Source organism: Mesocricetus auratus, unplaced genomic scaffold, assembly GCF_017639785.1.
Source record: "Mesocricetus auratus isolate SY011 unplaced genomic scaffold, BCM_Maur_2.0 Super-Scaffold_100042, whole genome shotgun sequence".
NCBI lineage: Eukaryota > Metazoa > Chordata > Mammalia > Rodentia > Cricetidae > Mesocricetus > Mesocricetus auratus.
The window spans coordinates 157,045-174,660 of NW_024429219.1; the positions used below are offsets into that span (position 1 = coordinate 157,045).

General features: G+C 48.3%; 2 protein-coding genes and 1 long non-coding RNA gene across 3 annotated transcripts in view; 2 read left to right on the top strand and 1 right to left on the bottom strand.

Moving 5' to 3' along the window:
- Positions 1-4,399: 4,399 nt before the first annotated feature.
- Positions 4,400-7,138, bottom strand: LOC110342683. Its single transcript, XR_002384827.2, has 2 exons — positions 6,533-7,138; positions 4,400-5,815 (listed from the first exon to the last, which is right to left on the bottom strand). It is a non-coding gene; the product is annotated as an uncharacterized LOC110342683 (long non-coding RNA).
- Positions 7,139-9,270: 2,132 nt separating this feature from the next.
- Isg15 (ISG15 ubiquitin like modifier) lies at positions 9,271-10,575 on the top strand. Its single transcript, XM_013119951.3, has 2 exons — positions 9,271-9,411; positions 10,039-10,575. The coding sequence occupies exons 1-2, from the start codon at positions 9,409-9,411 to the stop codon at positions 10,564-10,566; spliced, it is 531 nt and encodes a 176-aa protein (XP_012975405.2). The 5' UTR covers positions 9,271-9,408; the 3' UTR covers positions 10,567-10,575.
- A 1,889-nt stretch (positions 10,576-12,464) lies between these two features.
- The window catches only part of Agrn (agrin), a 32,768-nt gene continuing 27,616 nt past the window's right edge, over positions 12,465-17,616 (top strand). Inside the window, 3 exon segments of the mRNA XM_013119997.3 lie at positions 12,465-12,758; positions 14,559-14,699; positions 14,701-14,821. Coding sequence (XP_012975451.1) covers positions 12,552-12,758; positions 14,559-14,699; positions 14,701-14,821 — 469 coding nt within the window. The 5' untranslated portion in view covers positions 12,465-12,551.

Here is a 17,616-nt window from a genome sequence, read left to right on the forward strand (position 1 = left end):
AAAGAGTAGGATTTTTTTTGTTGTTTGTTTGTTTGTTTGTTTTAGGTTCATCCACACTATTTCATTTCTCAAATTTGTTTTTTGAGGCAGGGTCTCACATTGTGGACCACAATGACCTCAAACTCAAGGGAATCTTGCTGCCTCAGACTCCTGAGTTCTGAGATTGCAAATGTGAATCCTCACACCTGGTTTACATTTATCATGTTTAAAAATTAGGGGCCAGGTAGCCAGGTGTTGGTGGCGCACTTCTTTAATCCCAGCACTCGGGAGGCAGAGGCAGGCGGATCTCTGTGAGTTCGAGGCCAGCCTGGTCTACAAAGTGAGTTCCAGGACAGCCTCCAAAACCACAGAGAAGCCCTGTCTCGAAAAACCAAAAAAAAAAAAAAAAAAAAATTACGGACCAGGTGTGGTGGCCCAGTACTCAGAAGGCAAAGGCAGGCAGAGGCCTCTCTGATCTATACAACAACTTCCAAGCCAGCAAGGGCTATAAAGTGACCCCATCTCAAAAAAAAAAAAAAGTAAATGAAATTCTATAGTTCCTTTTATTATTTTTTATGTGCATTGGTGTTTTGCCTGCATGTATGTCTGTTTCACGGTGTCAGAAGCCTTGGAAATGGAGTTATAGACAAGTGTGAGCTGCCATGTGGGTGCCAGGAATTGGACCCAGATTCTATGGAAGAGTAGTTAGTGCTCTTAACCACTGAGCCATCTCTCCAGCCTCAAATTCTTTTTTTTTTAAGACTTATTTATTCATTTCTTTTTTTAAATTTTTATTTATTATGTATATAGTGTTGTGTCTACATGTATCCCTGCAGGTCAGAAGAGGGCACCAGATCTCATTACAGATAGTTGTGAGCCATCATGTGGTTGCTGGGAATCGAACTCAGGACCTCTGGAAGAGCAGTCAGTGCTCTTAACCTCTGAGCCATCTCTCCAGCCCCCGTCCAGCCTCAAAATCTATAGTTTCTAAAGACAGGGCTTCAGGCTGGTGAATTCAGAGATCTGCCTGCGTCTGACTTCTGAATGCTGAGATTAAAGGTATATAATACCATTGTTCTGCCTGGTCTTATGTCAACTTGATACACAAATTAGAGTTATCTGAAAGGATGGAAACTTGATTGAGAAAATACCTTCATGAGAAGCAGCTATAAGGCATTTTCCTAATTCTTATTTGATAAGAGAGGGCCAGCTCATATGGATGGTTCACCTAAGCTGACCCCCAGCATGAATGACAGCTCATAAACCTGGAACACACTGGCACAGCCAGCAAGCAGCTCAATAGGTTGAAGAATGTCCTTTCCAGGTGCCTCAGGAGGTCTAAACCTCTTCCAGAGTCATTGCAGCTTGGCTTGTCTGGATCTTTTTGGCAACTGGTTTGGTTTGAGAGACTTCTTTTACAACTTGGCTTGCTGAGTATCTTATTTGCAGCTTGGTTCTGCTACTTCTGAGGGAGACTCAGCTTTGATAACTTACTCTGGCTTGTAAATCTGGTCAGTTTCAAGGACTTCCTGAAATTATTTTAAGTTGTTTACCTTCCTGTTCAAAGAGCTACCATGAACAATTAGGAATGCTTCAACCTAGAAGGAAACTGTTACACAATACTGGCCACTCTTAGAGGTTTCACTGCCTTTCACTAGTGACATAGTCAGAGGGATACAGTCAATACACATAAAATAGACTTCGGAATACATTTCAGACCTGAACTACAGCACCTGAGAGGCTACATTAGTACCATGGTAGGCTACTCCTGGTTCCAACTTCTACTAGGCCTTAGTTTCAGTTAAGTTGCAGTTTCTGTTTAGGTCTTAGTGTCTGTTTTAGTTGCAATTTCTGATAAAACAGGTGAGGGAGATACTGCATGCCAGGCATGATTCAGCATTTACAGCTCCAGCCAATCAGAAACATATTAGTGTGACTGCTGCTCGCTTGACTAATCATGTTTAGGATGACCTAATTCCCCTCCTGACTGACTATAAAGGAGCCTGTGAGCTTCTCTGGGGATCACTGCCATTTTATTGTGTGCATGCAGGAATCCTTCTCATGAGAAATAAATGCTCTTGCTTTTACATACGTAAGTGATGGTCTTTTGTGGGGTGATCTGTGGATCCTAACATACCATATATATATCATATATATATATAGCTTGCAAATTTTTTTCCAAGTCTATAGTTTATTTTTTCGTTTTTAAAAATATCTATTGGAAGCCGGGCATTGGTGGTGCACGCCTTTAATCCCAGCACTTGGGAGGCAGAGGCAGGTGGATCTCTGTGAGTTCCAGGCCAGCCTGGTCTACAAAGTGAGTTCCAGGACAGCCTCCAAAGCCACAGAGAAACCCTGTCTCGAAAAACCAAAAAAAAAAAAAATCTATTGGAGGGCTGGAGAGATGGCTCAGAGGATAAAACACTGCCTGCTCTTCCAGAGGTCCTGAGTTCAATTCCCAGCAACCACATGGTGGCTCACAAACATCTGTAATGAGATTTGGTGCCCTCTTCTGGCCTGTGGGCATACAGACATATGCTGTATACATAATAAATAAATGTTTAAAAAATGTTTGAGACAGAGTTTTTTTTTTTTAATCTATTGGAAGCCGGGCATTGGTGGCACATGCCTTTAATCCCAGTACTCGGAAGGCAGAGGCAGGCAGATCTCTGTGAGTTTGAGGCCAGCCTGGTCTACACAGGGAATCCAGGACAACCTCCAACCTCCAAAACAATACAGAGAAACCCTGTTTCAAAAAAACAAACAAAAAAAATCTAGTGGAAAGCAGATTTATTTACTTATGTATTTATAGTCAAGGTCTGCTATGTAGCCAAAGCTAGCCTCAGAACTGAGTGCCTCCTGCATCAGCCTCCTGTGTACTAGGATTACAAACATGTGTCATCAAGTGCAAGCATTGTGGTACACACCTTTCTTGGCACTCGAGAGGTAGAGGCAGGAAGTGTTTTTGAGATACAATCTCACTATGTAACTCAGGCTAGCCTGGAACAAAGATCCACTTGCCTCCATCTCCCAAATGCTAAAATTAAAGGTGTGTTCCAACATGCCCAGCTAAACCTCCTACTTTTTTTTTGATGTTTTTGTTTTTTGTTTTGTTTTTGAAACAGGGCTTCTCTATATAGTACTGGCTATCCTGGAGCTCACTATGTAGACCAGGTTAGCCTCAAACTCAAAGAGATCTTCCTGCCTCAAGTGCTGAAATCAAAGGTGTGCACCATCATACCTAGTTGAAATTTCTTTTTTGTTGTTTTGTTTAGTTTGGTTTTGGGGATTTTGGGGGCTAATTTTTGTTTGTTGTTGCTGTTTTGGGTTTTTTGTTTGTTTCTTTGTTTTTTGAGACAGGGTTTCTTCTTGTAACAGCCCTGGTTCTCCTGGACCTACCTTTGTAAACCAAGCTGGCTGCAAACTCTCAGAGATCCACCTACTTCTGCCTCCTGAGGGCTGGGATTTACATGTGCCACTGCCACCCCGCATGACACTCCTTTCAATGAAACCAGTGCATCCATTTTCCAATTCTACAAATGGTGGATAGGAAGCTTCCTGTTGACTCGGGAGTGTATTTCCCCCTGTGAGTGCTTAGCAAGGTGTGATGAGGACCAAGCATAAGACTTTAAGCATCTAATTGTCACCTTCTCACCTCCATTCTCAGACATCAGGCCCTCAGCTAACAGCAGCATCTGAACCACCAGCGGGGTATAAAGTCAGTCTGGATGCCACAGACATCTCTGTGGTAACTATATACACAGAGAGTGTTCATCCTTCTATCATTGAGTGGCCCCTCCATCTTTATTCTCTAATTATCACAGATAGAGAACCTATTTCCAGATTCAACCCCTCTAACTTCTTTTGTACCCCATGACCTCTGGGTGATCTTAGGCCTGTAATCCATCCTTAAGGACTATATTATGTTTACAGCTTCTGTTCTTTACATTTTCTGAATGAATTATATAGACATTATCTTCATTGCTACATAACAAAAGCTAAGTCATTAGAAATGGAAAACACTTATGATCTCATAGTTCCTAATGAGAACTATCAAGGAATGACTCAGCTGACAGTTTTGTTGGTGGTTTGTTTGTTTTTCAAGACAGGGTTTCTCTTTAACAGCTCTGACAATCCTGAAACTCACTTTGTAGCCAGGCTGGCCTTGAACTCACAGAGATTTGCTTGCCTTTGCCTCCAGGGTACTGGGATTAGAGGCATGTGCCACCCTGCTTCTTACTCAGAGTCTTTCAAGACAGAAAGATCTGGTATGGCTTCAGTTTATATTCACTGTCATTGATATTCACAGAAGGCCTCTGGTCTGTTCTGCTTTTTGTAAAAAGAATTTCTGGGATCAAAGGAGTGGTTCATCCCTTTGTTGCTGTGAGGTATCTACCAGAGAGGACTACTAGAACACATGTTCAAGTCAATACAAAGTCTTTATTAGCTGGCTGGCAACTACACTGGTTGTTCAGGACCCCATTGTACTCCCAACTCCCAAGCTTTTCTCTTTTTCATTCCTTCCTTCTTTCTTTCTTTCTTTCCTTCTTTTTCTTTTTCTTTTTTGACCTCATTCTGTAGACCAGAATAACCTTGAACTCACAGAGATTTGCCTGTCTCTGCTTCCCAAATAGGATTAAAATCAAACCACCCCCACCACTTGGCCCCTATCTTTCTCAGAGTAAGTTTTTAAGCACAAAAACCACACCCTGGGTTAACATACTTCAGTTAGCCAGAAGCAGAACTACAGAAGCCAAAAGGCAAGGTTAGTAGATTTAGGGACTTTCCCATAACTATGGACTTTGATAGGTTAGGCCTTTGTTTTCATTTTTGACAGGTAATGCCTACATGCTGGGTTTCATGGCCTGAATGGTACTTACATCATGGCATCAATTGTTCTAAGATCTGGAAGCCTGTTACAACCATGCACAGCATCAGCTGATCTTGGTAAGGATATTCTGAACAAACTACAGAGGATAGGAAGTAAGGCAGGAATGCCAGGGTCTGGTTAGGAGAATTACTGTTCTTTCCAGAATTCTCTTCTTCTGGAAGGGGACCAATAAGACCAATATGACCTCCTAGTGCCCCCTGGCCACACAGAAAGTACTCCTTGACAAGGTGAGGCCTTGATCCAAGCAGGCCCTCACCTCCCCCTTCCCTTTATACCCTTCTACACTGAGCAGTTCCCCATCTTCCATACAGACTTCACTGCTAGGATTTTCCACTTAGTTCCTTAATAACACTGTCCCCCTCCACTCAGGTCTGAAGAGTATAACACCTATTCCACACGGTTCCTACTATTCATAATCACTGTCTTCAGCCTCTGGAAATTCAGGAAGATGGAAAATAGTGGGGCAAGCAGGGGTGACAAGTTCAGCAAAGACTTAGAGATTTCTCCCAGGTGTGTACAGTCCAGGGCAAGAAGATCTAGGGATAGCCTATTGGAAGAGCTGGTGGATCGACCTGTGGTAGAGTTACTTGCCTTACTTCATGGTGGCCTGAATGCAGCTTCCATATGACTCACAAGTTACTCTGCAAGCTGAACTTGTGATGGGGGCCAACCCTTTACACAAGGAAATCATAGCACCCAGTAGCAACTCTGAGGGTACAAGAGGCACAAACAGTAGAATGGTGAATTTGTGAAGTGAGGGTGACTTTACAACTCATTCTAGCCTTGGTGTCTAATAGCCTCAACAGCCTCCAGATACCAATAAACAGGATAACGCAGAGAGAAATTCCAGTCCTCTTCCACTGGGTGTGCAGGTCCTTGACACTTCAAGAGTCTCTCTTGAATCTAGGAACGAGGTGTCCTTGACAACCTGTCATACAGGGATCCCTGTAGGAAGGGGAAGTTAAGTTGGGGGAGGGGAAGCTTAACCTGGCTAGAAGCTAGTATCTCAAAATTGAGGTTTCAAGACAAAAGAGGTCAACCCTCCCCCAAGTGCAGCACAATTTAGCACATTTGACCTTCCAGGGCCTAGAGAAGAGTGGAAAAATTACTTTTTTAAACCTTCCTAGCTGCCCTTCTTAGGGCACCTATCATATCTGAGTGTGGGTTGCAGACTCTACCACTGGCCAAAGAAAGTCAACCCTGGAATACCAGGGGTACATCCATATATGCTCAGGCTATATGAAGGGCAGTCTTGCAGTGACTGGGGCCTGGGAAATGAACTGAGTCAGGGCTGCTGGAGCCAAGAAGGGGTGTTACTGAACCACACCATTCACAAGATGAAACAAAACAAAACCACAACACAACTCTGAAAATATTCTCTGGTACAGTCTAGGTGTCAAGCCTGCAGCCCTAGGACAGGGCCACTTCATCCAGCCACAACCTGATGCAAGCAAGCCACCAGGTGGGCAAGTAAGTGGGGGCATTCACTGGCTGGGACACCCTCACAGCCAGTCAGGAAACAATTCGGAGAGGCATTCTTCGAAAACAGCCCAGTACTTTGCCAGCATCTCAGGCACAGCCGCTGCTGCAGCACCGAAAGTGGGAATCGTTTCCTTCGTGGCAATCCTACACACCTCTCACAATGTCACACACACACCCCACCTATCACTGGGCCATGTAGGTTCTGCAGATGTCTCAAGGTCATCTCCAGGATGTCAGCTGCCTCTAGTTTTGTGAGCTGGGAGCTCTGGAGGCAGGAACGCAGGATGGATGGCAAACTAGAGGTATCCTACATTCTGAGTCTTAGGATCTGAGGGCAATAGTAAGCCGTGAGAACTGGAGACCCTTCGAGTGCTTCATCCCAGCCCGGCTCACATCCTTCTCATGAGCGTTCAGGATGATGGTCTGGAGCAGAACAAGGCTCGCGTTGATGATCTTAACCGCCATTTCTCCATGATCGACTTGGAGGACTAATAGATAAGCAACGGTTGAGTCCGGTGTTTCATTCTCCCTTTCTTAATCTTACGGTTTTCGGCTGCGTGGTCCGACTTGTCTGGGGTCCAGCTAGGGCTTATCAGAGCTCCTCCGAGTGGTGAAGCGCTCGACTTCCCTGGAATGTCCACCGGCATAATGCACAAGGCGGGCTAGCTTGAACCTCGAGCCCACGCTTTGAGAGCTTTAAAAAGGCAGTGGAGCTGCGGTGCCTGTGAATCCTTCTTGGCTTCAGTTCCCACAGTACTCTCAACCAATGGGAGGGCCAGCTTCAGGCCCGGCCTGTGGCCCGCCCTCTCTAGCTGTTACTGCAGCCAACCACCCCTCACCTCTCCACCCACTACCCCTCCCCTGCCTGATCAGTGACAAAGGTGAATCCGAAGCCAAAGTCCACTACGGCAAGGGCAGAGCACCAAAAGGAGTTCTCTAGTTAGAGGAGGGAAGTGAGTCCGGTGGAGGCTCCTGGCTTACTTCCCTTCGAAGAGGAAGCACCGGTGGATATGGGAGGTAGTTCATGGGCAACTCGTAGGAAATCCAGAAGGAAATTTCTCCAAAGGCTAGAAAACAAATTCTCAGGTCTGCGAAGCCTGGACCCATTGCGTCTCCTCGCGGTCCCACCCAAGGCTCTAGCAGTTTAAAGTCTGCCCCTTGTCTGCTCAGTTGAACACCATTTGCTCATGTGCAATGCAGTATCCAACAAGGAGCCTAAAACACGGAGGCCTAGGAACAAACTTTGGTAGAAAGATGAACTAACACCAGCCACTGAGGTCAGATGGTTCCTGTCAGGCTATCTGATAGGTGATGTCAGCTGATACTGCAGGGCGAGTGGAAGGACAATTTTATGCAATGTAAGGATAAAAATGTCAGTAGTGATACAAACTAGATGGGATGATGTCACAGAGCTAATGATAACATTCTGCATTAGCCCACTGCTAACTAGGTCAAAAAAAAAAAACCAACAAAAAACAAACAAAAAAACTCAAAAAATGTGAGGACAAGGTGGGCATAGTTGCACATGCCTTTAATCCCAGCATGAAGGAGACAGTGCCAAGCAGATCTCTGTGAGTTTGAGACCAGCCTGGTCTACAGAGTGAGTTCCAGAACAACCAGAGCTACATGGTGAAACCCTATCTCAAAACAACCCTCCCCCCAATATGGCAAATTAAAAATCTTTTTTTTCAAAGGAGAACAAGTAAACAGGGCCATGGGATGAAGAGATGGCTCATATGTTAAGAGCACTGACTGCTCTTGCAGAGGTCCTGAGTTCATTTCCCAGGAACCACACAGTGACTCACAACCACCTGTAATGAGATCTGTTGCCTCTTCTGGCCTGCAGGGACACATGCAGGCAGCAAAATGTATACATAATAAATAAATACTTTAAAAAATATAAAAACAGGGCCTATTGAGAGAATCAATGCAATGGGGAAACAAATATTTTTATTAACAGGAGAAAGCACTTACACACAAGCTGGGAAGATCAGAAGCGTGGCAGGCTTCCAAGAGAGTGCTTTTGCTTTTGCTTTCCTTTTATCCTCACCTGTATCCATACTCCTGTCCACGCCTGGCAGCTTTCTGCATGTATCAATTCAATGGTGGTGCCCTGAGACTACAATGGGGGCTAAATGTCCTAATTCTGTTTTAAATCTGTCTTAGTAAGCCACAGAAAATAAGTGACTAGTTTGTTGGGTTAGAGAAAATGCCACTTCTATTGGTGGATTCCAAAGTCTTCACAATTGGTTCTTCAGAGAGAAGGAAGCTTTCAAGAGGCCAGGTAGAGAGAATGACACTCCCAGAGTATTCTAGAAAGGAACACAGTGAAAAAGGGAAGGGGTACTCTAGGAACTGCAGGAGAGAGGCTTCTGGCCCCAGAAAGGGTCTGGGGAACTTTGAGGAGCTTTTCTAGATAACAGAGTAAGCCATTTGGTGTTGGAAAAAGTCTGGTCTACAGAGAAAGTTCCAGGACAGCCAAGGCAAAATAGAGAAACCTGAAAACAACAACAAAATGCTTCCTATAAACTCCCCCTTCAACACATTCTGATAACTATTGTCCTAAACAAATAACCAATAGTTGTTGTCTTTGGGCAGTTTTGATTGTCACTACTTTGTACATTAATCCTGAATTAATTATTGTGGCATTTTCCAAGATAACTAATTTCCAAGCTGATAAATGAAAGATAAGTTTCCTATTATGACTTCTACATGCCTTGTAAAGGATCTGAAATACTGGATATTTAGGGAGTTTCAGAGTACACAAGTCTTGTTGTGATCTTGACCCTAAGAGCCAGTCCCGTTTCTTCTCAGCTACAGTTTCTTTTCATTTAGTTTTAGTTTTCCCATTCATTTAAGGTATGCCTTGGGAAAAGGAAACCGAAACAGAAGGCAGCTCTGACTTTTGATGACTCCGCCCCTTGATACTCACAGCTCATACACTTAAAAGAGCTGCCCTCTCTCACATCTCTCTGGATTTGAGAGAGAGCAGCCAGAAGCTTCCACAAGCAAACTCTTCAGTTCCTGCAGAGGACCTAGTGCTAAAGCCTACAGCCATGGTGAGTCCTATTTGGGGCAGGAGCAGATGGGTTCCATTCTAGTTGACTTTCCTCCATTCCTTGATAGGGTCTTCCAGAGTTAGAATAGTCACAGTGTGGAAACAGAATATAGTTGCTCAAAGATCACTACGAGGAAGGGACTTAGGTTCCTTGTCTGCTCAGCTACCAGTCCTATACCCCTTAGGGCTGAACCCAGAAGGATATCTTGGTGGGTGAACTGAAATGTGATGGTTGTGGGAGTTTGGCCCTTTAGAACTGACTCCTCTGTATCATCCCCATACTTGGATGGTCCCCTCTGATGGAGGAGAGGATGGGGGTGGGCTATGGGAACTGGTCCTGTAATCAGTAACTCCCAGTACTAGTGCCAAAGGAGTCTTTAAACCAGTGTGGTTCTCAACCTGTGGGTGAAGACCCCATTGAGGTCAAATGACCCTTTCACAGGGGTTGCATATAAGATATCCTGTATATCAGATATTTACATTATGATTCAAAACTAGCAAAATTAGTTATGAAATAGCAATGAAAATACTTTTAAGGTTGGGGTCACTACAACATGAAGAACTATATTAAAGGGTAGCAGCATTAGGAAGGTTGAGAACCACTGCTAAACCCATGTGATGCTTGCAGACCTGGAACCTAAAGGTGAAGATGCTGGGGGGTGATGAGTTCCTGGTGCCCCTGACTAACTCCACAACGTTGTTGGAACTGAAGAGGCAAATTTTCCACAAGACTGGTGTGCCAGCTTTCCAGCAACGCCTGGTCCATGAAAGTGGCACGATGCTACAAGAGAACATTACCCTCATCAGCCAGGGTCTGGGCCCTGACAGCACAGTCATGCTGATCGTTCAGAATTGCAACAACCCTCTAAGCATCCTGGTGCGGAATGACAGGGGCCGCAGCAGCATCTATGAGGTCCGGCTGACACAGACCGTAGCAGAGCTTAAGAGGCAGGTGTCCCAGGCGGAGCACGTACAGGAAGACCAATTCTGGCTGAGCTTTGAGGGAAGGCCCATGGAAAACCAACAGCCACTGGGGGAGTATGACCTAAAGCCCCAGTGCACAGTGTTCATGAATTTGCGACTCCGGGGAGGGGGGAAGGGGAGTATGCTATGCCTGAGGCCTCTATCCAAAGACAATGTTGGTAATAAAAGGTGATACAATGAAGTTCTGCTTGTCCTTCAGAAATGCCCATCTGTTGCCTTCTCTTCTACATTCCTGCTGAGGTCAGGTGAAAGAACCCAAGTCCATCCATTGTGACAAGGCCTTGTGTTGCCAAGTTAAGGGACAAGGACTTCACAGTTAGAGCCTAGCCAGAGAATTCCCCTTCCAAACCCTTTAGGTAGTTCACTTCTATAGAAAGACACTTTTTCTGGGACCCAGTTCTGAGCCTCAGCTAGCCCCTCAACAAGCGGTCCTCATCTCTGTATCTGGTTCAGGGACAGGTCAAGGTAGGTCCTATCAGTAATAGAATGAGGCTCCTAATGGGACCAATTGCTCCCCAGATGCTTTAGAAATAGTGAAGGAATGTTCTTGGACCTGCCTCGGTGGGCTGTGAAGGAGGGTGATATATTCTTCTGTGGGTGTTTCTAGTCCCACCAGCACTGGTCTACAGAACGGTAGGGCAGGGCCTCACTACTCATATCAGCCAGTTGCTATTTAGGACGTGAGTGGTTAGCAAGTATACCTCCTCAGGGCTATAAAGAGGGCATTATTGGCAGGTAAGGGGGCACCTGGGTTTGGAGCCTCACCTGTCCACAAAGGAAATCCTATCTCAGGTAGGAGGCAGCCAATTTGGAAAGCCTTCATCCCCTTCCTGCCTGATATTTCCTTCTCTTGTTTTTTCCTACTCTATTTACTTACTCAGGCTTTGAGGCAGCCTAAGGCACAAGCAAGTCAGGACAAGTACTTTTGTGGTCCCGGAGGCCTTACATTTCAACCTTCAGACTTTAATTAGTTAATTAATTAATTTATTTTTTGAGACAGGGTTACTCTGTGTAGCTTTGGAGGCTGTCCTGGAACTAGCTCAGTAGATCCACCTGCCTCTGCCTCCTGAGTGCCTGGAATAAAAGCATGGACAACTGCTGCCTGGCTCAACTTTCAGACTTTTAAAAAGAATTTGAATGGAGACTCAGAAACCCTCACTTTTGGTTGGTGTGTTTGTGCACATCTGGGTCAGGTGACCCTAGATCTAGGGTGTTGGTGTCCACTGTATAGATGTCTTATCACACCTTCACTGACCACCCCCTTCCCTGAAGTCTGCAGGGTCCTGGTAGTAGTATCTTTTTCAGGAGGAAGAGCTTCTGCCACCCACACTTTTTACCCCAGGCACAACGAAGACAGAGCAGTCCTCTGTAGATACGGAGGAGCTTAGCTCTCCTGGGCCTCAATTTATTCCCTGTACCTAGCCAGGAGAAGTTGGATAAGCGCCGGACCACAGACGGGGAGGGGAAGGAGAGGCCACGGTAGGTTCCGAAGCGAGACGTAGGTCGATAAGGAGCATCCACTGCCCTACCAAGCCAGAGGGCTGGTAGGCGGGTCTGAGCGCAATTCAGACCAGTCACCGCGGACTGGCCACCGGCAGGGGGCGTAGCCCCGCTAGTCTACCTTAGAGTCTATGGCGGACCCTCTAGGGCCGCGGGAGCTCTGTGAGCAATCCTGTTGTGGGGCCGAAACAAGGGAAAAGAGAGGTCCAGCTCCGGTAGCCTCTCCTATCCAGAGAACCCTGCAGCTCCCGGCGAGTCCTTTGGAAGTCTCGGCACGTCGTCCCTAGATTATACATTAACCTGATTTCAGCTGCATTTCCTGGTGGGAGGGCAGTTTGGGCGGACGGGGGAAGGGCTCCCGGCGCCCCACCTTCCCCTCCCCCAAGGTGGCCCGCCACCCACCCAGCCGAGGCCCCCGCCTCAGCTCGGCGCCGCAGTCTCCGGGCTTTGTTCGCTGCCCGCGCGGGTCGTAGGGAGCGGAGGCGGGCCGAGCTCCCAGGGGGAGGGGCGGTGCTGCTCAGTTCCCGCCCCTGGCCCGCCCCTACGCCGTCCGCCCTCCCACCTCCTCCGCCTAGCTGCGGTCCAGTTCTGTCCTGCCCCCTGAACGGTCCATCCCGCGCGCTCTCTCGGCTGCCTTCCGCCGTTCTAGGCTGCGCCATGGCCAGCCTGCGGCTGTGTTGCCCTGCCCCTCTGCTACCACTGCTGCTGCTCTTGGTGGTGGCCGAGCGCACCCTGCCCGGCGCCAGCGGGACGTGCCCGGAGCGCGCCCTGGAGCGGCGCGAGGAGGAGGCGAATGTGGTGCTCACCGGTACGGTGGAGGAGATCCTCAACGTGGACCCGGTGCAGCACACGTACTCGTGCAAGGTGGGCCCCGGCAAAACCCCACGAGACCCCAGCCCTCTGGAATCCCAGCCGGGGGCCCATTTCCCCGTGGTTCCCAGCCCCGAGGCCCGCCCTTCGCGCGCTGGCCACCCTGCTGGGACCCCGGCCCCAAGCCGTGGGAACGAGACCGGAACGCTTCTGTAGCCCCAGCTCGAGCTCCCTTAGCGACCGCCAAGCCTGCGGGTGGGGCACCAGGTCCCGGAAAACTCTGCAGCTCCGGTCGAAAGTTACTGCGGGGCCGATGTGGTTGTTCTCATGGTGCCCAGGGCCCAGTTGCAGTAGTGGCTGCCCCCCACCCTTGTCCAAAGCCCCACTTGTTTCAAACAAGTGTACACCCTCGTCAAAGGAAAGGAATATGGTTTGGGGAGGTGTGATGTGAGGACGAACTCGGACTGTGATGAGGCCTCTTCCAGGGCAAGAAGGGGTGGTCCGCAGAGAGGAAGGGGTGCGTAGTCTTATCCACAAGTACGAGGAGCCTTCGTAAGGTACTGCAGTGATTGTGTTTCGGTGGAGCAAGAGCACAGAGATGGGCAGAGAGCTATGGCTGAGTCTCCTGTGCATAGGGAGCAAGGGCAGGTGCTTCGTTCTCCTGGAAGAACTGGGTCTCCCCAACCATACAGTAGAAGAGTCAACTCTGCTTCAACTAAATCTGGATTTGAAAGCACCTTGGAATAGGTATAGTGGGTAGCCTCAGAATACCCGTTGCTGGTTCTCCTAGCTCCACAAACCACTTCACTAGAAATAGGATTGTTCTGCTCCTATGGGAAGGATGGTGACTTTCAGAGTAGCGTGTGTTCATGGGATCCCCCGGCTGGGCCCCCTCCTCTCACTGCCAAGGCACTTTGCCAAGTCCCTGCAGGATTTTCCCGACTTCCTCCCCGCTGCTCCTGGGTGTGGCTGGGGTGGGGGAGGTGTGAAAACTGTGAGCTTCCCCCGTTTGGATTATCTCCCTCAATAGTTTACTGGGGGGGGGGGGAGCAGGTAAATTAGGTACCTCAAGTCCATAGATATTGCAGTTCTGAGGTGCCTAGCAGGAGCTAGACAGGTGGACAAGTTGCCCATTGTCTTTTTGCTCCCTTCATTCCTGGAGCCTAAACCCCTAGAGCACCCTAGGGGCCCCTTTCTAGAACTCCTTTCCAAAAAGTGTCTGGGCTCCTGGACTTGTCCTGTGAGTGCTGCAGGCTACACCCTCCAACCTTGTCTGTCAGAGGGGGTGCCCTCAGGGCCCCAAATGAGAAGGTGGAGGGTGGGGCTGACTTGCATTGCCCCAACTTGACTTTGTGGTTCAGAGCTGTCTTGGCTGTACAGACTTGGGCAGACTGGGGAGCAAAGAAGTGGGGCTTTACTTCCTGGGGGAGGTGTCAGCCCACACACAGGGTGTGAGGATTCCAGCTGGGTTCTTGCTCCTAAGTCCCTTCATCCAAAGTGTCTGGTTGTGAATGGTAGTGAGCTGGGGGGGGTCTAGAATATTGGCACTGCATGCCAGACAAACCCTGACAGAGATGGACCCTTGTAGTTGAACTTGGACTGTTTAGACCTGGAGTAGGAATACGCTTAGGTGGTATGCCTTATGTATGTGTCATACAGTAGGTGTCTACTTCCCTGCAGCTTTTCCTGAAGGGCTGACTCAGAGAATTTTGAACATCTCTGCCCAAGGCTAGAGTCCAATATATGGACATTGGCTTGAGCAAGTGAGACCAGAAGAGGGGAAAGGGCCCAGGTGTCCAGTCTGGCATCCTGACCCTGTTGGACCAATACACTTTTACCTACATGTTCACTCAGGTTCGAGTGTGGCGGTACTTGAAAGGCAAAGATGTGGTGGCTCAGGAGAGTCTGCTGGATGGTGGCAACAAGGTGGTGATTGGTGGCTTCGGAGACCCCCTTATCTGTGACAACCAGGTGTCTACTGGGGACACTAGAATCTTTTTTTGTGAACCCAGCACCACCCTACCTGTGGCCAGCCCACAAGAATGAACTGATGCTCAACTCCAGCCTTATGCGGATCACTTTGCGGAACCTGGAAGAGGTGGAGTTCTGTGTAGAAGGTGCGTGCATGATGAGGGCGTTCCTTTAAGGGCCATTGCCTTGCTGATGGTGACAAATTTTATGGGATGGGGGGGGGGCAGGCTACAGAGGAGAGCTTGCCATGGGCAGAAGAATAACCATTCTGCTACCTACCTGTGATACAACATTATTGCTCTTGACTACATCTGCAGCTACAAAGATTAGACACTCTAACCTCTGATATTAGCTGTCTTTGGTCTTGGAACCATAAACAAGGTGCTGCCCTGCAAAGAGACGAGTATATATCTGCTCTCTCTCTTTTTCCTCAGCACTCCACATTACCCTTTGAAAGGCCCTTTGGTATGGAACAACCTGAGACCCACCTGTCTTACCCTTCCAGAAGCCCAAACATCTGTCTTGATCCATACATTTGAGTAAACCCCTGTGACAAGGCATAGGGGTTTGGAAGGTAGGGACTGGCCTGTGTGTTCCAGAGGCCCACAGTTTTGTGGGATTAGGATGTCATCCTCTAAAAGGTGACTAGAGTCACATGACCATCCAGGTCTCCCCTCTCCTCAGGACAACCCCAGTTGGTGACTGAGACCCTTGAGGGGAAATGTGGTAAAGAATGCTTTTTTCTCTCATTGCTCCTGCATCCTGTCTGTTCCCTCATGGCTGCTGGAGAGGGATGTGGGACTGGGGGACAGAAGCTTCCTTATCAGAGCAGTGGCAAGGGTCATGACTTCTGGTTCTCTGATGTGATGTGTTTGCCAGCCCTGAAGACTTCTCTCCTGTCTTTCTGCTTTGATGCTGGCTGGGATCTTGGGGGTGGGGTGTCTCTAGAACCCTTGGGTATAGGAGGGACAGGGCCAGAATAGAAAACCCTGTGGCTTCTCAGTCACACATGACCAACTTCTGAGCTCTTGCCATAGGGACCCTATCTAGAAAAGAACTAGAGGTTCTAGCACTGCTATGGAAGTTTGTGCTTTGGAAAATTAGGGGGCAGGAAAGGCAGGGTAGGATGTATATGTGAGGTCAAAGACAGATATGTCAACTTTGAGTAAGGGGCTGAGAAGGATCAAGATAAAGAGGGTGAATCATTAATTGTTGGGTGGATTTAGTAGTTTGAGGGTCCATGACTCAGTAACTGAGGACATCCCCTGAGATCAGAGGTCATGGTAGGGAGTAACAGAACAAGGTTTAGCATCTTACCAAAGCCAGCTATGCCCATGCTGCACCCCTACTTTGGTGCTAGTAAAGCCCAATTTGGAGGAGGACGACTAGGAAGAAGAATCATGGAAAGAAGGCCTCCCTTTCTGTGTTCTTGTATGTGGCTGACACTTAGGGATACTTAGTTCCCAAGACTCAAAACCAGCATTTTACCAGAGGAGAGCCTGTAAGTAGTTCTGTGTGTGTGTGTGTGTGTGTGTGTGTGTGTGTGTGTGTGTGTGTGTGTTTGGAGGGGAGCAGATACAGGACTGAAGACTCACAGGTAGAGCCAAGGAGGCTGAAGAGATGTCTTAAAGTTTGTGGAAGAGGGGATGGGGCAGAGCAAGGAGCCTGGACATCCCTGTAAGAAACTTGAAATGGTGTCTTAGATCTGTTTTGAAAACAGACCAGAATGCAATGGGATAAGTTGGGTGCTAAGATAAGGTTAGAATGCTCAAAGAGCCATCAGGGCTTAGGGTCTAGGATGGAAGTGAGGTATCTTCTTGCCCACCCCATTTCGTGATCTGTAGGTGAGGAGGCTTTTGAGCCTTGTCCTAGGTCCTCATATTTGGAAACAAGCTCATCCCTCCAGTCTGACTTCCTAATCTATCTCCAGGTCCCCTATACCTGCACCACCCACACTGGAAACTGGGTGAAATCTGGGCCACTTTCTGACCTCTTGTTCACTCTCGGAACACCCCTGAGCCAACCAGCACCTCCCCCCACCCCCAGAAAGGCTCCTTTGGTCCTCTGCCTGGGGAGCCACATTCCTGACATAACTGGGGCAGGTATGTGCCCCTCCCTTTGCATCACCTTTGGCAACAGTGGCTGCTGCTCCTTCTGGAAAGGGACCTCTCACTCTGACAAAGCTTTGTTAAGGAAGTGGAGAATCATCTTCACTACCAGTTAAGGGTGCTGAACATAGGCCCACCACTGTCCTCACTCTGTTTCTAGAGAAGGTTGGATTGGCACCTTCCTGAAGCCCCCAGGAGAGACACAAGCCTGGCTGGGGACCTACACTTCCCTGCTAAAAGCCAGGAGCAGAGAAAGGAAGTGTTGTCTGTTGCAGCCAGCACTTGGCACAAGAACAGGGCAGGGGGCCTGGGTTGAATGAGTCTGGCACCTGACCAGCCTGGCCCTTCTCAATTCTGAAGCTGGGGTCTTGGTGACTCCTTTGTCCTGGGCTGGCCAGATTGGTTCTGCCCTTTCTCTCTGGTAGGTTAACTATCCAGAGCTTTCAGGATAGAGTAGAGAATCACCAGGTCCCAAGGCAGTGTATAGGAGCAGCCTGATCCACTAAGGCTGGCTTCTGGTACTGGGCTTGCCTAGGATATTGTGAAGGTCCCTAGACTGTTGGGAGGACCGCCCTCCAGACTAAGCTTAGACTCCCATAGCCATTTTTTCCTCTCACCTCCCCCACATTCCTTCTGCTGATGGGGGAGGTGGCTCTCAGGACTCCAGGTTCTCTACCACTCTACAACCCCACCCACAGTCCTTTGAGGGCCCCTCCCCCAGGCATGTCCAGGCTAGAGATTGTTAGAGCTGGAGGGTTACTATCACCACTGCTTTTGCTCACAGAGAAGGGCCTGCCCAGGGAGGGAAGGGCCTCCTCTTTTCCATGTCAGGA